Source organism: Phoca vitulina, unplaced genomic scaffold, assembly GCF_004348235.1.
Source record: "Phoca vitulina isolate PV1807 unplaced genomic scaffold, GSC_HSeal_1.0 scaffold85, whole genome shotgun sequence".
Lineage (NCBI taxonomy): Eukaryota > Metazoa > Chordata > Mammalia > Carnivora > Phocidae > Phoca > Phoca vitulina.
Genome location: NW_022589788.1, coordinates 1,168,042 through 1,191,204, shown reverse-complemented (window position 1 = coordinate 1,191,204; position 23,163 = coordinate 1,168,042). Strand labels below are relative to the sequence as shown.

Sequence of the window (23,163 nt, the reverse complement as noted above, 5' to 3'; positions counted from 1 at the left end):
CATTCCCGCCCCGGGACCCTCGTCCCCGACCCTCACGCCCCCTGCCCACGGATCCTCTTTCTCTCCTCCCGGGTCAGGCCTGCCTGTCTCCGGACCGTCTGCCCCACAGGCCTCACCGTCCCCGCGCCCGGCTTGCTGGTGGGGAGGGGCTGGAGCCCACCGGCCGGGAGAGGAGGCTGGGGAGCCGCCGGAGCCGGGATCCGGGCCGGGGAGCGCGGCGGACTCCGGGTTCTGTTCTGGGCATCTTACGGAATAGCCGCTTGTTCAGGGCCCCGTATTCTTTGGATTCTCTCCACGCACGAACACTTCACGTTGTTCGAATGAGTGGGTGTGAGATTTGTTTTCTGCTTTTTTCCATACGGCATATTGTGTCGTTTTTCGTGCGAGGTAAAGTAGCTTTTCCAGATACTGAAGCCCCGTGGTTGCTTCAACTTTGTGCCACGGCCGTTGCAGTTTTTGTGAGGACACTGCTGTCGTTTCTGCGTCGCCGCGGCGGGTGGAGCCCGTGCACAGGTGCACATTGTGGGGCTGGCCGGGCTGGGCGCGTGGGGTGCCGGCTGGATGCGGCCGCGCTGCCGCGGCTCCCGCTTAATTTTCCGTGCTGAATAGTGTTCCCTTCCCTGAGCGGGCAGCGCTTGATCCATCCTGTCCCGGGGACACATGGGTGTGGACAGCTTTTGGCTGTTGTGAGTAATGCTGTTGCCAGCGTTATTGTGTTTGCATCAGGGTGTCAGGAAGCGCGGACTTCTCTAGGGTTCGGTATCTAACTTCGGGGTTGTGGGGTCATCGCATTATGATGCGATGATCGCCTTGCTTTTCAGAGTGGTTGTTATCAGACTAAACTCCTCACCCACACTTGCCAGCTTGCTGGGTGCATAAAGGTGTTCGGTGGCTTCTCTTGTTTGTTTTTGCCCAAAGTACCTGCACCATTTTTAAATGTTTTTTTTTTTAAGATTTTCTTATTTCTTTGAGAGAAAGAGAGCACGCACGTGAGGGAGGAGGGCAGAGGGAGAAGCAGACTCCCCTCTGAGCAGGAAGCCCCTCCTGGGGCTCAACCACAGGACCCTCAGATCGGGACCTGACCAAAACCAAGAATTGGTCCCACCCAGGTGCCCCTGGTGTAACTGACATACAGTGTTAGTTTCAGACATGCAACATAATGATACAATGTTTGCATATATTGCTTATGATCAGCACGGTAAGTCTACCATACATGCAGAATTTGGCGGGGGGCGGGGGGATGAGAACTCTGAAGACTTCTCTTAGCAGCTTTCAAATATGCAGTACAGTATTAGTAAGTACAGTCACCACGTTGGGTGGTTTTGATTTGTGTTCGCCTTAATACTAACATGGTTGAGCATCCTTTCGTGTATTTATTCACTGATTTTCTTTTTTGTGAGTTACCTCTTCACATCATTTGTGGGTTTTTTTCCTGACAGTCTTTTTTTTTTTGCTATGTAGTTTTTTAAATTTCCATAATATATATATATATATATACACACATATATACACACACATATATATAAATGTTGGCTAGCAGTTCTTTTTCAGTTATATATTTTACAGCTCTTTTCCAGTTTTAAGCCTCACGTAGGCTTTTTCACAGACTCTTTGGAGGTACAGACGCTCTCAGCTGTAACCGGGTGCCCGTGCCAGTCTTGCCTTCCTCTGTGATTGGGGCCGAGTTTGTCTTGTTGAGGATGTGGTGGTGCCTTGCCCGGAGGGAGGGCGCTCCTGCTGTGCTGTTTGAGCAGCTCAGTTTGCCTTTCACATTGGAGTCTTCAGTCTACCTGGAATTGACCAGTGTGTGGAGCTGGGAGTCCAATTTTGTTTTCCACATGGATGTCTAATTAGTCCAGCACCATTTATTGAAGCAGCTGTCTTTCCCTGTTGATTTGCACTGTCACTTCTGTGGGTTTGTGCCTGGGCTCTGCTCTGTTCCTTCAGGCTATTTCTATATCACTGTGCCAATAACCCACTAAGTCCTGTTACTGCCACTGTATACAAATGTCTTGCCAGCTCACCGCAGACCCTCCCACTTTATTCTTTAGCAGCATCTTTGGCTATTCTGAGTTGTTTCTACTTCTATATATATTTAATCTTCACTCCTCAGGTTACACATACATCATGTTGAGATTTTGATTAAGACTGAGTTGAGTTTATAGTGCATTCTCGGGTGAAATCATCTTAATAATATTGAATCTGATAAATTGTGAATATGGGCATACCTCTCTATTTAGATCTCCTTTAATATTTGTTGTAAAATTTTATGATTTTCTTCATAGAGATCTTCCATCTTCTGTTAGATGTGTTATTAGACATTTCATATTTTTCATGCTGTCATAAATGGTATCTGTTAAATACATTTTTTTAGATGAGTTTGTGAATAGCTTCTGTTAAAAGCTTACCAGTTGCAATAATTTTCCTGTTGACTCTTTATTTTTCTGTGTACTTACTAATTTCTTACCAATTACTTTTTACTACTTTTTCTTGCCTTACTGCACCCACCAGGACCCCTCCAGTACATTGTCTTTTTTCTCATCACACAATGAGAACTTTGACCGTTTTGCTGATAAATATTACGTTTCCTATTATTTTTGGTAGATAGATTTTATCTGGTTAAGGAAATTCTCTTCTGTTTCTAGATTTTTAATATATTTTTTATTTATCTTTTTTTTTAAGATTTTTTTTTTTAATCCATTTGACACAGAAAGAAGCAAGGGAGCGGGGAGCGGCAGGGAGAGGGAGAAGCAGGCTCCCTGCTGAGCAAGGAGCCGGATGGGGGACTCCATCCCAGGATCCGGGGATCATGACCTAAGCCGAAGGCAGATGCTTAATGGATTCAGCCGCCCAGGCGCCCCATTAAGATTTTATTTATTTGAGAGAGAGAAAGAGAGAGAGCACATGAATTGGGGGGGAGGGGCAGAGGGAGAGGCACAAGCAGACTTCCCGCTGAGCAGTGGGGATCATGACCGGAGCTGAAAGCAGATGCTTAACCGACTGAGCACTGAGGCGCCCCTATCTTTTTTTTAAAAGATTTTATTTATTTATTTGAGAGAGAGAGCGAGAGAGATCACAGAGGGAGAGGGAGAAGCAGACTTGCTGCTGAGCAGAGAGCCGGGTGCTAGCTCAATCCCAGGACCCTGTGATCATGACCTGAGCGGAAGGCAGACACTCAACCAACTGAGCCACCCAGGTGCCCCTACTTCTAAATTTTTTTTAATTTTGTTTTTTTTTTTAAGATTTTGAGAGAGTGAGCGAGCAAGAGAGCACGAGTAGGGGGAGGAGCAGAGGAAGAGGGAAAAGTAGACTTCCCGCTGAGCAGGGAGCCCGACATGGGATATGGGGCTCGATCCGGGGGCTCCAGGATCATGATCTGAGCCGAAAGCAGACACTTAACCAACTGAGCCACCCAGGAGCTCCTAAATTTTTTTTAAAGTTGTAATCATGAATGAGTTTTCTTAAGAGTTCTATTGAGATACAATTCACATATCATACAATTCACTCATTTGAAATGTATAATTCAGTGGTTTTTAGTATATTCAGAGTTGTGTAACCATTATCCTAGTCAATTTTAGAACATTTTCATCAGCCCCAAAATAAACCCATACCTGTTAGCAGTCTCCCCCTCCACCACTACTCCCACCTTCTCCAGCCTGAGGCAACCACTAATCTGCTGTGTCTAGGGATTTATCTATTCTGGACATCTGTGTGAATGGAATCATATACTATGTGGTCCTTGTGACTGGCTTCTTTTACTTGTGTAATACTTTCGGGGCTCATTGAAGTTATAGTATGTTTCTATTTCATTCCTTTTTTATAACTGAATGATATTCCACTGTATTGATAGACCACATTTTATTCATCAATTATTTGTCAGTTGATGGACATTTGGGTTGTTTACTCTTTTTAACTCTTATGAATAATGCTGCTGTGAAAATTCATAACAAGTTTTTATAGACCTATGTTTTCAGTGTGGACATTGGATTTCAATTCTCAGGTATATGCCCAGAAGAAGAATTGCTTGGATCATATTATAACTATTTTGAGGAACTGCCAAACTGTTTTCCACAGTGGCTTCAGCATGTTTACATTTTACACGAGTGATTTTTGAGTGTTCCAGTTTCTCAGACCTTCCCATCCTTTGTTATCATCAGTCTTTTTGATGTAGCCATCCTGTGGTGTGAACATGAATGGGTTTTGAGTTTTAAAAAATGGTTAATTTGTTACACTTGGCATGTAATTCACCATATTTATGGAGTAGCATTAGTTGTAAACCAGCTTTGCATCCCTGAGGTATAAACCTAATTTAGTCATTTTATTTTTATTTATTTATTAATATTTATTTATTTATTTGAGAGAGAGCGAGTGAGAACACCATGGGCTGGAAGGGGCAGAGGGAGAGACACTTTGAAGTAGACTCTGCACTGAGTGTAGAACCCAACGTGGGGCTTGATCCCAGGACCCCAAGATCCTGACCTGAGCTGAAACTTACAGAGGCTCAACCAACTGTGCCACCCAGGTGCCCCCAATTTAGCCATTTTATATTGTTGGATTATGTTGTCCTGATATTTTGTATAGGAATTGTATATTTATGTTCATGGGGGAAATTTACCTCTAATTTTACTTTATCTTTTTTTTTTTTTTAAGATTTATTTATCTATTTTAGAGAGAGAGAGCATGAGCAGGAGGGGCAGACAAAGAGGGAGAAAGAATCTCAAGCAGACTCTGTGCTGAGCACAGAGCCCATTGTGGGGCTTGGTCTCATGACCCTGAGATCATAACCTGAGCCAAAACCAAGAGTAGGGTGCTTAACTGACTGCACCAGCCAGGCACCCCTCTAATTTTACTTTTTCATATTGTCTTGTCAGATTTTGGCATGAAGTTAATGCTACCCTTATAAAAGGGATTGTAATGTATCCTCTGTTCTCCTTTTCTTTGGAAAGTTTAATAATCAAATTATTTCTTCCTAAATGTTTGGTAGAATTTAGTAATAAAACCATATGGGGGACCTGGATTTTCTTTGTGGGAAGATTTTTGAGTATTGATTTTTGGTTTTATAATCTTCTTAAGTAAAGGTTAAATGTTATATATATTTTTAAAGGATTAGCCATTTCTACTTAAAGTCCAAATTTATTAGCATGACAGTTAATATCCTTTTATCTTTTTAATATCAGAAGCATGTGCAGTGATGTTCCCTTTTTCATTTTTCTTTTTTTTTCCTCTCATTTTTCTTTTTCTTGATTCATCCGATATTTGTCAATTTTCTAAGACTTCAAAGTACCAACTTTTGGCTTTGTTGATATTCTCTGTTATGTATTGTTTTCTGTTTCACTACTTTTTTTCACTTTCATTATTTTCTTCCTTCTACTTTCTTTTTTATTTTGTTCTTTTTCTAATCTCTTAAATTGGAGATTGAGTGCGACCTCATTTTTTAGCTTTTCTCCTAAAATATATGTGTAAAGCCATAAATTTTCTTCTACTCCCAGCATTAGCTGCATCCTGCAAGTTTTGATAAATAGCGTTTTTGTTACTAAGTCACAGTATTTCCTAATTTCTATGATGATTTCTTCACTGATCCTGTGTAGTTTAGAATTGTTTCTTAGTTTCCATACATTGGAGAGGGAGAGATTATAGTTATGTTTTTGTTAGTGAATTCTAGCTGTATTGAGTACTTGTCAGAGAATACAGTCTACGTTATTTTAGTTGTTTGAAATTTAAGATTTGCTTAATGGCGAAATATATAGCCAGTTGTTGTAAACATTGTGATTGAACTTGAGAAGCATGTTTATTCTCTAGTTTTGAGATCCGCTACCCAGTATATGTTCATTAGGTCAATTTGTTTATTGTATTATATAGGTCTACTGTAGTCTTACTGATTTTTAAAAAACTATTTTATCAGAGAGGGGGGTATGTTGATCTCTATTATGATATCCTTATAGTTTTATCAACTTTTGTTTTATGTATTTTGAGGCTATGTTATTAGGTATATGCAAATTTAGAACTGTTATAGTTGCCTGGTAAACTGAACCATAGATCTTTATATAGAGATTTCTGTATGTGGTAATGTTTTGTCCTTAAAGTCTTTTTTTGTCCAGCTTTAATATAGATATATCAGCTTTTTTCATTGATATATATCAATATATGTAGTTCTGGGACTTTGTCCATATTACAAGAATTTTTTATTTTCTTTTAAGTAAGCTCTATACCAAACATGGGGCTTGAACTCAGTGACCCCGAGATCAAGAGTTACGTGCTCTACCAACTGAGCCAGCCAGGCACCTCTGTATTAATAAGAAGTTATAATTAAGAACTTACTAGCTGGATTGAAAAACAATTAGGCAATTCTGGGTAGTTTACTTTTCTGAAAAGCATTTTTATTTTCTTGGGGTTAAGAAAATTTTTTCTTTTTTTAATATTTTTTATTTTTTTAGATTTTATTTATTTGACAGAGAGAGCACAGGCAGGCGGAACAGCAGGCAGGCGGAACAGCAGGCAGGCGGAACAGCAGGCAGACGGAACAGCAGGCAGAGGGAGAGGGAGAAGCAGGCTCCCTGCTGAGCAGAGAGCCCAATGTGGGGCTCGATCCCAGGGCTCTGGGATCATGACCTGAGCTGAAGGCAGACACTTAACCGATTAAGCCACCCGGGAGCCCCTATATTTTATTTTTAAGTAATCTCTACACCCAATGTGGGACTCAAACTCACCACCGCAAGATTGAGAGTCACATGCTCTACCAACTGAGCCAGTGAGGTGCCCCAAGAAAATTTTCTAAAACATCTTAATTCACTTAGCTATCTTAGTTATCGTTCTTAAGTTATTTAAGGGTCTGATACTTTTGGGATGTTATTCTAAAGATTAAGGTTTTCTACATAGGACCATAGATACAGGGGGACTAGATGACTGGGCTAGATGTGTTCCACACTGTATTAGGCAGAGTTCTCCAGAGAAACAGAACCCGTAGGGTGTGTCCACGTGCGCGCGTGTGTGTGTGTGTGTGTGCGCCCTATAAATACGTATATATGCCATATATGGGGGGTGGCTTTTATTGAAAGGAATTGGCTCACATGATTATGGAATTTAAGAAGTCCTGAGATCTGCAGCCAGCATGCTTGAGACCCAAGAGAGCTGCTGTGTAGTGCTAGTCAGAAAGCCAGCAAGCTGGAGTCCCAAGAAGAATTGAGTGTTTCGTCCAAATCTGAAGACTGGGAAAGACCAGTGTCCCAGCTCAGTCAAGCTGGAGTTGTGTCTTCAGTGGATGAATGAGGCTCACCCACATTAGGGAGGGCAATCTGTTTTACTGAGTCTACCAATTCAGATGTTAATCCCATCCAGACACACTTAGAACTTCTGTTTGAGCAGATGTCTGGTCACCCCTGGCCCAATCAAATTAACCATCATAGATAGCATTTGCTACAGCGTGTGTTTCTTAATGGAATCCTGAAACCAGTTTACTTGTTTTGTGATGTATCTGTTCCTCTCAAAAGCTAAGTAAACAACAGTTCTTAGCTAATACCTGGGAGGAGTAAGGGAGATTTGAATGATCCATTGCTTTGGTTTATTTAGTGAGGGGTACAGAATTCAGTTGAGGCTCCTGCTCTTAAGAATTTTTATCTAGTTAGGGAAGTAAGAATGATGTCTTGAAAATGTAGGCTAATGATTTTGGGAGACAATGTACATGAGGTGTTTTGCTAAACTACAAAGTGTCTTAAAAGGTAAATAGTGACTTGATGTTTTGGCTGTATTTGAAAGGGTGTTTGGGAAATAATAAATGCTGGTACTGGATAAAACCGGTGATCACTTTGGTCTAAGACGTTGACATTGGCACCAGTGGAAGTTTCAGGGAAGCAGAGGTGGCCGTGAGGTACTGTTTATTATGCAGAATTAACCAACTCATGAGATGACCAGGGGGAGTCCTAGGGATGCCGGTGCTCAGGGACTGGGGAGCTGTAGACTCCTCAGCTGGACTATCAGAAGGATAAGGCCAGCTGCAGAGTGAGCCCGAGGCGGTTTCTCCCACGGCCACGCTGCATGCCACTGGGAGGGTGGTCGTTGTGCACCCTTTACTCGCTGCGGCTCTCATTCACCGAGAACCCACTGTCCAAAATGACGGCTCGGAAACTTTGCTGTTTGAAGTCATCTCCACGAGAATGAGATGTCCCACTTTTACTTGGAGGATCTGACACTTAGACACAGAGGAACAGCCTCACTTTCCAAGTCAGGGGCAGAGAGTCAGATAGGAATGTGTGAACGTGACACCCTCACTTCTCACCTGTGTTGTGTTCAAGGACGCTGCACCCAGGTCCACATCACGGTTCTGACACAGACCTTCTGACACGGACTCACCACGTCATTAACATTTTACCTAAACTCTGCTGCCCTGCCCCCCCGCCCCCATCCAGCACCTCTGTTGTTTCTTTTCTGCCTGTGGGGTGCAGCTCCGTCCCACAGCGAGCAGGAGCCCGCATCAGGTTGTAGGCTTCCCCCTGATGGCCTCAGACCGTCGGCCCAGGACACTGGGTCACTCTATAGTCCTGCATTTTCCTATGGCGTGTTTTGGTGGGCTTTTTGAAATTACAGGTATCTTCTGTCTGTTCTAGAAAATCTCAGCAGTTATCCCTTCACATGATGGCCTCTGCCTCAGTTTCTCTCCCGTGTTGTCTGCTTCTCCAGGGAGGTGCGTGTGGGATTTCCCTCTGTCTCCTGAGCCGAATGCCTCCCTTCTGTAGTTTCTAGTGGTTTCCTTTCTTTCTTACGGTCTGGATCGTGTCTAGCTTACCACCCCGTCCCTTCCTTCGTCTGTGGTTAAACTGTTTACTGACTCCTCCTTCCTTCCTACAGAGCCTGTGCTGTGGCACTTACTTTTACCCCCACACCCTGCTCCCACATTTCCGCAGGCACCAACCGTTCTATTCTCGTTATTTATTTTAAAGATTTTATTTATTTATTTGAGAGAGAGCGTGTGTGCACAGGCGGGGGAGGGGACAGAGAGTGGGGGCAGAGGGAGAGGGAAAAGCAGGCTCCCTGCTGAGCAGGAGCCGGGGATCATGACCTGAGCCATCTGAGCCGAAGGCAGACACTTCACTGAGCCACCCAGGCACCGCAGTTCTGTTCTATTTAATATGTGTCTTTTTGTATGTGTCCTTTAAAAGTGCGTGTATTGCTTTTAGGTGTAATTGACCTGAGCCGCCTGTATTTAATGCACGTAATGTGACCTCTGCACACCTGTAAACTGGCTCGGAGAAGATGACAGACGGATCCCGATCTGGCTCCCCTGTCCCTCTCCCGTGCAACTGCTTTCTGTCACTATAGATTAGTTTGCATTTCCTAGAATATTACTTACATGGAATCATACAGAGTGATGTTTTTGGTCTGGCTTCTTTCACTTAACATCATAATTTTAAGATTAACCCATGTGTCCATGTATACTAATAGCTCGTAACTTTTTTTTAAGTTTTTTTTTAAGATTTTTATTTATTGGGGCGCCTGGGTGGCTCAGTCGGTTAAGTGGCTGCCTTCGGCTCAGGTCATGATCCCAGAGCCCTGGGATTGAGCCCCACCTCCGACTCTCTGCTCAGCAGGGGGCCTGCTTCTCCCTCTCCCTCTGTCTGCTGCTCTGCCTACTTATGCTATTTCTGTTAAATAAATAAATAAAAATCTTAAAAAAAAAAAGATTTTTATTTATTTATTGATCAGAGAGAGAGAACAAACACAAGCAGGGGGAGAGGCAGAGAGAGAAGCAGACTCCCCGCCGAGCAGGGAGCCCGATAAGGGTACTCGATCCCAGGACCCTGTGATCATGACCTGAGCCAAAGGTAGCCACTTACCTGGCTGAGCCACCCAGGTGCCCTAGCTCTTAACTTCTTTTTTTCAAGTTTATTTAAATAATCTCTACATTCAGCCTGGGCTCAGACTCATGACCCTGAGATCAAGAGCTGCATGCTCTGACGGAGCCAGCCAGGCGCCCCCTATAGTTCTTAACTCTGACTGCTGAGTAGGCTGCCTCCGTGTGGACACGCTCCAGAAACGGGTATCTCCTTGTGTGGACTGTCATTCTCCGGGGGAAGCACACAGGAGGTGGGTAGCTAGGTGCTAGGTGTGTGTTTCACTTCCCCCTTTTTTTTTTTTTTTTGAAGATTTATTTATTTGAGAGAGAGCACTTGGGGAGGGGAAGAGAGAGAATCTCCGGCAGACTCCCTGCTGAGCTCAGAGCTTGCCTCGGGCCTGGATCTCATGACCCTGAGATCTGGACCTGAGCCGCAACCAAGAGATGCTTAACCGACTGCGTCCCCCAGGCGCCCCTCTGTATTTCACTTCTAAAGAAACTGGCAGGCTGCCCTCCAAGGTGGCCGTCTCGTGTTACCTTCCCTCTGGCAGTGGCCGGGGCTCCAGCTGCCGGGCTCTCCATTTGGTAGTGTCCTTGTCCTCTCAGGCATGCTCCTAGGGCTCAGTGTTTCCATAGTCACTAGTGACGCCGAGCATCTTCTCTCGTCAGTCTCGTATCGCAAATCTTCTTTGATAAAGAACCTGTTCACATCCTTCAGGGCATATTATTTTTAGTTGATGTAAATTATATTGTCTTATGTACTTCAGTCAGAGTGTTTAAACAAAACATTATTTTTAAGATTCACTCGTGTTGTTCTTCATCTAATCCCGGGGTTGGCAAACTGGCTGTGACGTGTTTGTAAGGCCCGTGAGCTAAGAACGTTGGCACGTTAGTGAAGGGATCGTTCCAAGGTGTGTCACTCCTTTCTTTTTTGACGTGGCCCACAAGCCCTAAATAGGCACTGTCAGGCCCTCCACAGAAAGACGGGCAGACTCCGGGCCTGCTCCGCTGTGCCCCATGCTTGGCGTCCCTGTGCACGTCTCCTCCTCCTCCTGCCTCCAGCCCGGCTATGACAAGCTGTGCCACAGCATAGAGCTTCTGACCCAGGGGTCACTGTGAAGATTTCTTTGGAATCTATGCCCAGGGGTGGAAGTGTTGGGTCATAGAACACATCTGCTTAAGTGGTGACACTGTACCATCCACACTCCCACCTGCAATGCCTGATGGCACTTGTGTCCCCCCACCCTTCCCTCTCGGGTTTGTCCACTTTTCTGTTTTTGTGGATCAGATGGTTGGAAAGTGCTACCTTGTGTTCATTTGAGGCGGCTATTCCTGTGTTCACTGCCTTCTCAAATTTCTGCCTTATTCATTGCCTGTGAATAGCATCTGCCTTGGGGGCGCCTGGGTGGCTCAGTCGGTGAAGCGTCTGCCTTCGGCTCAGGTCATGATCCCAGGGTCCTGGGATGGAGCCCCGCATCGGGCTCCCTGCTCGGTGGGGAACCTGCTTCTCCCTCTGCCTCTGCCCCTGCTTGTGTTCCCTCTCTCTCTGACAAATAAATAAATAAAATCTTAAAAGGAATAGCATCTGCCTTTGTTTCTATTGGGGTTGCTGTCTTGTTGATTTGCAGAGACTGTATATACTTTAGATCGTAAACACTGCTGGTTTTGAACATTACAGATGGCATCTGCCATTCTGTTACCTGTCTGTGAACCTTTTCATTTGCCCTTCACGGAACAGAAATCTTTCATTTTAATACACAGTAATAAATTTTTTGGTTTATGGTTTGTGCTTTTTTTTAAGAAACCGTTATATGTGCCTCTCTCATTTCTCTTCACTTTGTAGTCCTTCCATTCACTAATGGGTCTTTAATGCTGTGAGATTGGAAGCCAGTTTTATTTTCCTGAGTCCCGGATCTGTCTCCAACCATGCATTTAGATGCAGGCCAGCTTTCTTTCTCATGGATTTGTGTGTGTGTGTGAGAGAGAGAGAGAGAGAGGGAGAGCCTGTGAGCACACGCACGCGTGAGGGCATGCGACGTCCCAGTGGCCCATGCCAGGTTGCCCTCCTACAAGAACTGGAAGCTTCTTATTCAAGCATCTGTCTCCCCCAGAAACCAGTGAAAGCCTACCATGAGAACATGGCTGAAGGTAGGATTCTTGGTGAAGATTTAGTGGGGTTTTTTTTGTGTGTGTTTGTTTGTTTGTTTTAGATTTTATTTATTTGACAGAGAGAGACACAGCAAGAGAGGGAACACAAGCAGGGGGAGTGGGAGAGGGAGAAGCAGGCTTCCCGCGGAGCTGGGAGCCCGAAATGAGGCTCGATCCCAGGACCCCGGGATCACGACCTGAGCCGAAGGCAGACGCTTAACGACTGAGCCACCCAGGCGCCCCAGAACACTAGGCTTTCATGAACACAAGTGGATTCTCTGTTTATCTTGTGCTCACTTGTGAGCGTCTTGAGACCAGGTCTTATGTCTTGCTTGTGTCTGTGTTCCTAACATACCCCACCTTTTGTGGCTCTCGGGAGAGACTCGGGGTCTGTAGAATGGGTAGGTCATTAGGGGGGTCTGGTTCATGGTAAACCTCATCTTGTGAGGCTTCTGTATCAGTGGTGCGTGTGTGGGGGCCTCATTCTTTCCCCTGCCCCGTAGGATACACTGTAGCTGGTTGGTCTCCATGCTCGTCTCTTTGAGGAACCGCCAGCCCGGCTCCCAGTGCCATGTGCCCAGCAGTGTGTCCAGAGGGCTCCAGTCTCTCTGCCCCTTTGCCAGCATTGACCGTCGCCCATGTTTCTGATGCTCGTCTCCGGGTGTGTGAGGTGTGCCGGCCCGTGGGGCCCACATCACCTTTGCGGCCTCTCCCCTCCCTGCATTGTCCTCTGCGAGTATGGGCGCTCAGGACTTTCCTCACATACACAGTCTGTGTTTCTTGTTCCCAGTGCTTTGGGGGTGATCGTTGACGGTGGAACCTGCCATCTTACTGAGCCACTGAAGACACATTTAGATAGGAGTAATTTTTTTATATATAATTTTAGTTTGCCTGAGACCTGTTTTTATCCTTAACTCTTTGTAGTAAGAGACAAGCAAAATTGTTTAAATTTTCATTTTGTGCCTTTTTGTTTTTAATGTAGGACAGAGCTTATAGCTTAGCTAAAGGAAAGGGGGAAGGTGGTGGGTGGGGCCATTCTTCTGTAACAATAAAACGCCCCCCACCACAGATGTTAAAAAATAAATGTTTACAGTTTTTGCCATGAAAAGAACATACTTCTGCATCTTTCAAGAGATGGCCTTTAGAACCTGTCAGCTGGTGCCCGGTCCTGTGTGTGGCCGACAGGGGGCGCCCAGTGTCCGAATCGAACACCTTGGAGCTTTGAGCTCGGGGCAGGGGTGCCTCTCCCCTGGTGGGTGGGACCCGACATGCACTTGGGTGTGGTGACTCCGTCAGGCCAGGAGTGACGAATCTCACATCTGAGGAATGGAAAGGAGCTCCGTCTGGGCCTCCCCGGGCTCTGGCCTGTTCCGGAGCGGCGGCGTGACAGGGCGGGGGGGTCACGCAGCAGGAGCTCTGCGCCGCCTTCTGCCCCTTCCCCAGCCCTCTGTTCTGCTGCGCGTGGCCAGGCCGCCTCCGTCAGTGCTCCCAGGACCGTGGGCCGGCCTCCCCATCCCGGAGGTGCCCCCTCCGCAGGTTTCCTAAGCAGGGGTGTTGGCGGCCTGCCGTAGGTTCTGGGTAGCGTGCACTCAAAGGCAGTGCCCGTCTTTGGACAGCCTTCCCGTCTGCTGTTGCGTGGGCACACGAGGGGCCTGGGTGCCGCTGGGAGCCATCTCGGAGGCTGTGGGGAGATGCGGCCCCCAGGGGAGGGTGGGCGGGCAACAGGCCCAGGTGGGGGCATCAGTGTGAGTGGGCGTCGCAAGCCGGCAGAGGCTGTGGCAGCCCGGGGAAGCGGGATGGCCGTGGGTGGGGGGCACAGAGGGAGGAGAGCCCGCAGGTTCCCGAGAGGACGGGGCCGGGCTGGAGGCAGTTGCTGTAGAGGTGGGATGCTTTCGTGTGCCCCGCAGAAGCTACAGCGGGATGCGGAGGGGGCTCCCCTCTGTTTATTTTTTTTAATTTTTTTTAATTTTTTTTTTTTTAAAGATTTTATTTATTTATTTGAGAGAGAGAATGAGACAGAGAGAGAGCATGAGAGGGGGGAGGGTCAGAGGGAGAAGCAGACTCCCCGCTGAGCAGGGAGCCCGATGTGGGGCTCGATCCCGGGACTCCAGGATCATGACCTGAGCCGAAGGCAGACGCTCAACCAACTGAGCCACCCAGGCGCCCCTCCCCTCTGTTTAAAAACAAAGGTGCAGGGACGCTGGCTTCTGCCCAACTCCGTCCTCCCGTCCGGAGCAAGGCGGGGCGCGTGTCAGAGTGGTGGGGGGGGCGTTCCCGGGAGGGGCGGGCAGGGGGTGCATCTCTTGGGGGCCCCCGCTCAGGACTACTGTCTCTCCTTTCTCGGCAGATGAAGGGCGCCCTGGCGGAGATTATCCAGCTGGCCACCCTGGACTCGGACCCCTGGGTTCTCATGGTAGCTGACATCCTGAAGTCCTTTCCCGACACAGGCTCGCTTAACCTTGACCTCGAAGAGCAGAATCCCAACGTTCAAGATATTTTAGGAGAACTTAGAGAAAAGGGTATTTGTGTGTGTGTTTTATGCTGGGAGGAGGGAAACAGGTCTTCCTTTCAACCTCTTTTCTGGAGTGAATTTGGCGTCTAGAGCGTGGCATTTTGTGCTGCGCGCTGTGTACCCAGCCCGCCCCTGCCGCCCCGGACGCTGCCCCCCAGCTTCCAGCTGCACAGAGTCTTTGAGAAACAAGCTTGGGACAGGCCGCTGCTCACCGCACTTGCTGTATCTGAGATTTATTACTGTTTTCGCGTTCACGTGCACGCTCTCCCTGCTCAGCTCATTGAGGCCATGGGTTCTGCCCCTTCAGGTTGCAACTTCAGAGCCTAGAACATTCCTTGGCACAGAGTAGGTGCTCAGAAATGTGTCTTGAAAATATCACCAGTTCAGTTGTTTTGAAAGTGAGCTGAAAACCATTTAGGAAATATTCTCAAACGGTCAGAAGGAACACAGAGGAGGAGGCAGGCTGCTCCTCCCCAGGTTCCTCTCCTCGTTTGGAGAACTGGATCTGGCGTGCCCCTTAGAGACGGAGCCCCTGCTGCCGCAGGCCGAGTGGCTGGACCGTCATCCCCGGCAGGTGGCCCCTGACGAGGGGACCACCCCGTCACACTGTCAGTTTTCACTGGATCTCTGATGGCCCACACACTCCACGGGTGCTGCGGGAGCACCGGGAAGTAGACCCAAGACGTCTCTGTCCTGGTGCTTAGCTTGACAAGGGTCCACGTGAGGTCCATGCCCACCTGGGTGACATCTCTTGGGTGGGAAGGGCCTGCTCTGTCTTCAGTTGCAGGTGGGCTCCTTGGCCCCTGGGGGGCCTGGTCCTAGAGGGGCTGGCACGGGGGAGGGGTACATAGGAAGAGTGGGGGCTGGCTTTGAGCTCCTTCCCCCAGGGTTTCTCCTGAGCTCGGACTCCTGGGTGAACACCCAGAGCCAGATAGCTGCCTGGGTGCTGCTTCTGAGGGCCAGGATTCAGCAGGGGCCGGGAGCGACCACAGGCTGTCACCACCACAGACTTTCCCTTCCTACTGCTGGGGGCGTGTCTCAGCATTTCTGATGCCCTTGGGATGCTTCCAGCACCTTCCAAAAATGGTTGTATTGACGTTCGTCTGGGGTGCCAGGCTGAGCGCAGGCAAGCCCAGGATGTAGCGGCTGGGCCACCCATCTGACCAGCAGCCGCGCTGGCGGCCTTGACTGTCGGGTGATGGTGGAGAGGAGCCTCTGGGGAGGCCATGCACTTGTTTTCTGTGTTGAAAACAAAGCGGAAGGTCCAGGACCATAAATAGGAGACTGCATTTTGGTTCACGTGTTCACGTGAGCTGTGCTAGCTGTGGCCGGGTGAGGGGGATGCAGCTCCTAACGTGTCGTGTTGGTTCTCGAATGAGCAGTGAACGAGTGTGAAGCATCCGCCATGCTGCCCCTGGAGTGCCAGTACTTGAATAAAAACGCCCTGACGACCCTCGCCGGACCCCTCACTCCCCCAGTGAAACACTTTCAGTTAAAAAGGAAACCGAAGAGCGCTACGCTGAGGGCGGAGCTCCTGCAGAAATGTGAGTGGCCCCCCCCCCCCCCCCCGCCTCGGAGGCCCAGCAGCGCTAGGGACTCCACAGCTCAGATCGCGCTTCTGTCTTCCTCCGTGGTGGTGATTTCTAGAGTTCCTTTAGATCTTAAGAAACTTCGTTCAAGACAGTGGCTACATAAAGTTTTGGGTTGTTTTCTTTTTTTAGAAATTTATTACTGCTACGCTAAACTGTGTTCTGAAGTCTGCTTTAGAACAGAATTTTTAGGTTAAAGTGTCTGTAATCTTTGTTACAAAAATGAAATCTACAAACCGAGTCACCTGGGCAGTGAGAAAGGCGGCCTCTGAGGGCTTTCTGAAAGGCTGGGCCTTCACTCTTGTAATTTTGTGTTTTTCTGGAGTAGCAGATGATGTCCCTTTGACCTTAAAGATGTTTGGCCATTTTATTTAATGTTTTCTCAAATAGTGGCGTATCAAATGCGTGTGGAAGATATTTGCCAGATAAAAAGGCAAGGGAATGGAGTCCTTCAACCAAATGGCAAAACTCAGATTTCAGTTAGCTTTTATTTTGAACGGCCATGGACTTGGTATGAACCATGTACATAAATGCCCTGATTGCCAAGAACCTGGCGTCCTGGGTCCAGGGCTGCTCTGTGGCTTCACGGAGCCAGCAGGACGGGGCGCAGGCTCAGGCCCAGGCCCCCCCCCCCCCCCCCCCCCCCCCCGCCGCCTGGCGGTCCACCTTCCCCTTCTCCCGTCCCCACCGAGCCATCTCAGGAAATTCTCGTTTCCTTCCTCGTATGTATGCATCTGTGAGGAGAAACAGCATACCTTGCCCGGTGACTGCCGGTGAGGATGCTCCACCGGGCCCGTGGGGCCTCCCTCCGGCCCACCGGCGAGACAGAAAGCCCCTTTTGGGGCGTCTGGAGTGCGGTTCTTTCTGCCCCCTGGCTCTGCTTCCTTGAGAGTAGGGTTTGCTAAGCAGAGAACAGGACGTTGGAAGCGGGGCTGGGCTCCTCGGGAACGCGTGATGCTTATTTAGGAAAAGAGGGCCCTGTGTCTGTACCAGCGCGTACAGATCTGCCTTCTTCGGGAGCAGATTCAGTGAGGCGTCGCGCCCCTGCGGTGACGGGCGCGGGGCTCACCTGATGCAACCCTCTTACAGCCACCGAGACAGCCCAGCAGCTGAAGAGGAGCGCGGGGGTGCCCTTCCACACCAAGGGCCGGGGGCTGCTCCGGAAGATGGACACCACAAGTAAGGCGCGCGCTCCGGGGCAGGCCCAGGTCTGAGCTGTCCCTGGTCTGTCGGAGCCTGGGGCTCGGCCTGAGTCCCGGTCCTTCCTTGTTAGCAGCGTCGTTTAAGTGTTGAGATCTGTGCGGGCCACAGGCCCCGAAGGCGCCTTGTGTGCTGGTGAAGGGAACACGTGAAATGAGGAGAGAGCCCAGGGTTGAGTTCAGGTTTTCCACTTGCAGAAGGACCTGGAAGTTCATGTGTGAACACGCTAAGAGGAGCCTGACCAGAATTTGAGGGAAACGCTGGTTTCCCCGCCTCTCTGTGTCGCGAGCACAGGCGGGCGTGGGTCGGTGTGGGTCGCTGCCGGACCTGCTCTGTGGGGGGAGGGAGGGGGCGCCCCCGCAGATGGAGGTGGTGGCCCCAGGTCGTGTTGTCAGGCCGCACCTCCCGCCTCCCTCAGGGTTGGAAACAGCCCTGCACACAAACAGAACAGATGCTGTGACGAGAAAGCCCGGTTGCCCTGGGCCTTGTCCCCAGAAGGCACTGGACAGAAAACCCAAAGGGCAAGAGGGCAGAACGGCCATTCTCCCGCGTCCCGGGGCCCAGGGCCGACCGAACAGCAGGGAAGCTGGGTCACCTGAGATGCACGCACCTGTTGGAGCCCAGAGGGAAGCCTTGGCGGGGGAGGTCCCGTTCTGTAGGGCCTAGCCCAGCGAGGTCCTGAGGGCAGCGGCGTGGTCACTGTGCCCTTGACACAGCGTCCAGTTCAAGGTCCAGCGTGCTTCCCCGGTCCTGCCGGCGGCGCCCGCATCACAGTGTGAGATGGGAGCGTGGCTCTGTGTTCGAGCGCTGAGATGGGGGCCTGGAGGCGGTGGGGGGGAGGCGCCAGATGCCCGGGGACGGGGGCGGGCCCTGTTCGGGAGGCACCGTCCCTGTGTGCCAGGCGAGTCCGTTTCGACAGACTGGGGACCAGACTCGGTGGCGGGGGGGGATTTTGTCTGCAGGGCGTTTGGGCACCTAGCCGTGGATGGACCTGATCACCGGGAGGTGCGAGAAGGAAGCCAGGCTGAGTCCCGGGGTGGTGGGTGGGTGTGGGCGTGGCAGCTTTGTTTTTTGGTGTTTTTGGCAAAAATGTCATAGATCGGCTGTGATGTCATCACTACCCATGACCTCGCTCTTTGACTTGACGCCTGAGTGCTGGGCTCCCTGGAGAGGTGGCCCCTCACCCCCTAAGGCCCGGGGTCACCGGTGCCCTGGTGACATCACTTGCAGCACCTCAGAGACCCAGCCAGTCCGTGGGAATCGGGGTCATGCCTGCTGAGCATCTGACGGGCTCGCGGGGGGCGGGGGGGGCCCTGGGCCTCGCTCCCGTCCAGGGGGCTGGCGGAGCGGCCTCTGCTTCTTGTGGAACAGCGTGGAAGTGGCAGGGGACAAGCCACTCCCCAGAGTCCTGCTGTGCGGGGCAGCCCCGTCCCAGGCGGCCACCGACGGGCGCTGTCCTCTCCGCAGCCCCGCTCAAAGGCATCCCGAAGCAGGCGCCCTTCCGAAGTCCCACGGCCCCCAGTGTCTTCAGCCCTGCCGGGAACCGGACCCCCATCCCGCCTTCGAGGACGCCGCTGCGGAAGGAGAGGGGAGTGAAGGTGGGCACTTCCCCGCTGGCGTCCGCGGCCCCGGCAGCGCGGCCCGGCGCCCCTCCCACGGCGGTCACGGGCGGGCCTCTGTCTGTTTCGGCAGCTGCTCGACATCTCCGAGCTGGACATGGTGGGCGCCGGCCGGGAGGCGAAGAGGAGGAGGAAGACGCTGGGTATGTACGCGGGGCTCCCTGCAGGCTCGTGCGGCTCGGGCCCGCGCCCCCGACCGCTCCCTCTTCCGTGTCTCGCGCCGCCGGCGGCCTTCGTGTCGGGACCAGATGGTCCTTAACGGGGGAGCCGCGATCACACGTGGCAGACCTTTGCCGAAACGAGCTCCCCGCGCGCTCTGCCCGGAGACTGGGTTTGAAGCGCGCGCTCGGCGAGGCGTTGCGGGCCGCTGGCTGGGGCTGCGCGGCTGGCGGGGCCCCTCCTGCACCCCGGGGACCCGCACGTGGGCTGCCGCGCTGGTGGGGGCACCGGCGAGGACTCTGCTTTGTCGGCAGATGCGGAGGTGGTGGAAAAGCCGGCCAAGGAGGAGACCGTCGTGGAGAACGCCACCCCGGATTACGCGGCTGGCCTGGTGTCCACACAGGTGGGGCTGCGTCCCCGATGGCCCGTCTGCCCCCCGGCCCCTCACGCGCCGTCGTGCGCGCTCCCTCTCGTCCCGGGGGTAGCCACACAACGTGCCCTGTGGGTGGCGGCGCCGGCCGGAGGCCCTGACGGGGGGCATCGCGTGTGCTCTCTGGGGGGCTCCTTGGCGAGTCTCCTCACTGCTGTGCCTCGGTTTCCCCTCTGTCCGGTGGAGGCGGCAGTGCCGGCCTTGCGGGTGGGAGGGAGGGGGAGAGGGCGCGCGCTGGCCGTCGGCCCGTCACTGGGGAGGTCAGCGGCCACACGGCCTGCTGCTTGGGAGTCTGGTCCCCGCGGGCCGTGCGCGTGTTGCGCGTGGGTTCAAGGCCACGGGCGAGGGCTGGAGGGAGGCCCCGGGGCCACGGCTGTTTCTGGGCAGTGGCTTAGCTTCTTCCTGTCGCGGGGCTGTTCCCTCATTTCCTGCAACGAGGGAGTCTTCCCGTCGTCGCTTGCTTTGTGGTAAGAGGACACCTCGAACCACCTCCTCCTCTCCTGAGCGGCGGCTGCTTTGGGAAGCTCCCGAGGAGCGCGGAGCCCGCTGTCCTGCCGCAGCGTTGGGGACGGAGGTTCACGCCGGAGCCGGCCCGCCCCCCCGCCTCCAGGAGGGACCGTAAACTCTGTGTTCCAGAAACTCGGGTCCCTGAACAGCGAGCCGGCCCTGCCCTCCACGAGCTACCTGCCTGCCACCCCCAGCGCGGTCCCGGCCTCGTCCTACGTCCCCAGCTCCGAGAGCCCGGCAGGTGAGCTCCCTGCCTGCCCGCTGGGGATGGGGCGGAGCGGCATCTGCCTCGGACTCGCTGCCACGGGGCTGCCGTGTCCTTCTTCCTGAGCCGTCGCTGCTGCTGACCTGCTGGCACGAGTTTCCAGGAACGAACCCAAAGTTTTCACCTGCTCTGCCTTTTCTGGGAGCAAACAGGCAGCGGCCCCTTTGCATCGTGCGGCGGGAGCACGTTCTGCTGGGGGCAGGGGGTGGCCTGGCTGACCGTGCCTCGGGGCTCAGGGGTCCCCTCACGGTCCCGGCCTCTCTGAAGAAGAGGAGGACCCAGGGTAATGGCCTCGCCTCTGGGGCTCTCACTCCACTGGGCTTGGCTTTGCCCACCAGGGCTTGGTCCCGGCAGCGCAAGTGGCCAGAGAAGGGCCGCGGGGGCCAGCGGCCTCCCTGTCTTACCAGGGCCGTGGGTGGGGGCGAGGGCCCCGGGCCTCGCAGCTCATCTGCGGGCCTGGGGCAGCCGGAGACCTTTGGCTCCAAGGTGGGGGTCTCTGTCCCCCGCCGTGGGGACCCGGAGCCGAGGTCTCAGGGTGAGCAGGGTCGAGTGGTCGGGGCCTGGGAGGTGGGGCAGAGCCTGCCCACTTTCCCGAGCGGGGCGGTGGGGGCGGGGGTCCCCGGGCCCGGCCGGCCCCCTCACCAGATCTTGCTGTGCTCACAGCACCGTCTTCTCGGGAAGCCGGCCTGCAGGCCAGCCGGCCGCCCGAGGAGCCCAGTGCCCCCAGCCCCGCGCTGCCGGCGCAGTTCAAGCAGAGGGCCCCCATGTACAACAGCGGCCCGAGCCCGGCCGCATCTGCGCCTTCGACGCCCACCTCCCCGCTGACGCCCACCACGCCTCCAGCCGTCACCCCGGCCGCCCAGACACCTCCGGTGGCCATGGTCACCCCACAGACCCAGCCCCCTGCCCAGCAGCAGCCCAAGAAGAACCTGTCGCTCACGGTAGGTGTGCCTTAGGTGACAGGCGACAGCCACCAGGAAGGGCGTGCGGCCTCAGCCACCCACACCTGCAGAGCGCCTGGCAGGGGCCTCCAGGTGGACACGGGCGGGGCGCTGGCTGGGCCTGGGTACCCACACCCCCCTCCCCACGCCTGCAGAGGGAGCAGATGTTCGCCGCGCAGGAGATGTTCAAGACGGCCAACAAAGTCACGCGGCCCGAGAAGGCCCTCATCCTGGGCTTCATGGCCGGCTCCCGAGGTGGGTGTGCGCGGCCGGCCCCGAGGGGGTGGGGGGTGAGGGCCCCCCCGCAGGGTGGGGGAAACGGGCTCCCCGCCACCCCCCCCCAGTGCCCCGCCCAGCAGCCCCTGCCCTCCACAGAGAACCCGTGCCAGGAGCAGGGCGACGTGATCCAGATCAAGCTCAGCGAGCACACGGAGGACCTGCCCAAGTCGGACGGCCAGGGCAGCACCACCATGCTGGTGGACACCGTGTTCGAGATGAACTATGCCACGGGCCAGTGGACGCGCTTCAAGAAGTACAAGCCCATGGCCAATGTGTCCTAGGGGCCCCCCGCCCCCGCCCGCCTTCACTGCGGGGCTGAGGGACGACCTGTGACCGGCCCACGACTGCTGCCGAGCCCCAGCCCACGGAAGCTTTTAGGTTCATTTCTCGGGGGTGTTCTGGACTTATTTTTTAAATTTTAATATGGGTTACCTTTTGTGTGATTTCAGATACTTTTTTGGATTCAATATTGCATTTTTGAATGTTAAAGTTAACCAAAAAAGTTATAACTTCCTAATTTTAGCGACAGCTCTGCCTGTTAGACTTTTATCTTTTTTTTATTTTTTCTTAAATTCCACTGACCGTGAGGGAGGGCTCTTCCTTGCTAGTGCGCCGCTCTTCCCGTCCCACGAGGTTGAGGGGACCAAAGTGAGGCCCAGCACAGTTGAGAACGGGGTGGGGACGGCCTGCCACGTGCCCCGGAGCGGGAGACGCCGGGCCGCACACGCCACGCGCAGGTTTTGTATTTGTCTTTTGTACGGTTGTGAGCATTGAGACCAGTCTTCTGGTGCCTGTTTTCATTGTACAAACGATCCGAGTAATTAAAGTATAGCTTTTCTAAAGAAAGCTCCGGAGCTGTGTTTCGGGCCAGCCTGGCCTCTCTGCTCCAGGGCCACAAAGCCCTCTCGGGGTGGGGGGCGGGTGGGGGCCGCAGGACGGTCACCCCCCGCGGACACGGCCAGAGGCTCTCTATCGGAGAAGACAGAGGACCTGGAGCTGAGCGAGCGCCAGCTGAGAAGTCGGCAGCTCCTCTCCTGACCGTTTCTCCTTTAATGGGGATTTTTGGTAATCAAATTATTTACCCCAAGAAGGGGGTGGGCATTTTTCTAGAAGGAGAGCCCCACTTACTGTGTCTGGTATTGGCTGAACCTCCCGAGGCCCCGTCAGCCTCTCCCTGGCAAGTCGCGAGCGGGACGGGGGCATGTCAGGGCTGTGCCAGGTGCCAAAGGAACTGGAAAAGTGGGAAAAAGTCCCAAACTTCAAAATGCAATCCCATATAAAATAAGTTTAAGAAAAAAAGCCTTTAAAAAAATTTTAATACAAAAATACTCATATACAGTTTTCCAAACACAACGTCCCACTTTAAATGCTGTTTTCCCCTGACTGGAAGTTCTCACGTCTACAGTTCAGTCTGTTACCCCCCCCGAAGGAACTTCAAGTTTTTAAGTCTATCCGGCCCGGTGAGAGCACCGAGTGTTCCTAAAAGGAGCCTGACCTCATCCCGTAGGAAGCTCCGACGCCGACAGACCATTTCAGTTCGTATTTAATTTCTGACAGGGCGTTTCACATCTCAACAGGGTACGGCGGACACCACGACGCCCGTGAGCAGTTCGCTCTAGTGACTGACAAACACCCAACACCATGCTGCTCGGAGGATCGAGAATTTGGCAACAGTCACTTGTGTTAAT

The 23,163-nt window shown here is 52.4% G+C and overlaps 1 protein-coding gene across 1 annotated transcript in view; it reads left to right on the top strand.

The window, feature by feature from the left end:
* NELFA (negative elongation factor complex member A) overlaps positions 1–22,304 on the top strand; it is a 22,889-nt gene extending 585 nt beyond the window's left edge. The window contains exons 2-11 of the mRNA XM_032395570.1: positions 14,322–14,493; positions 15,869–16,030; positions 17,165–17,254; positions 18,743–18,873; positions 18,968–19,037; positions 19,368–19,456; positions 20,120–20,231; positions 20,919–21,196; positions 21,352–21,451; positions 21,572–22,304. Of these exons, the coding sequence (XP_032251461.1) occupies positions 14,322–14,493; positions 15,869–16,030; positions 17,165–17,254; positions 18,743–18,873; positions 18,968–19,037; positions 19,368–19,456; positions 20,120–20,231; positions 20,919–21,196; positions 21,352–21,451; positions 21,572–21,756 (1,389 nt within the window). The 3' untranslated portion in view covers positions 21,757–22,304. The remainder of the gene's footprint in view (positions 1–14,321; positions 14,494–15,868; positions 16,031–17,164; positions 17,255–18,742; positions 18,874–18,967; positions 19,038–19,367; positions 19,457–20,119; positions 20,232–20,918; positions 21,197–21,351; positions 21,452–21,571) is intronic.
* The last annotated feature ends 859 nt before the right edge of the window (positions 22,305–23,163 follow it).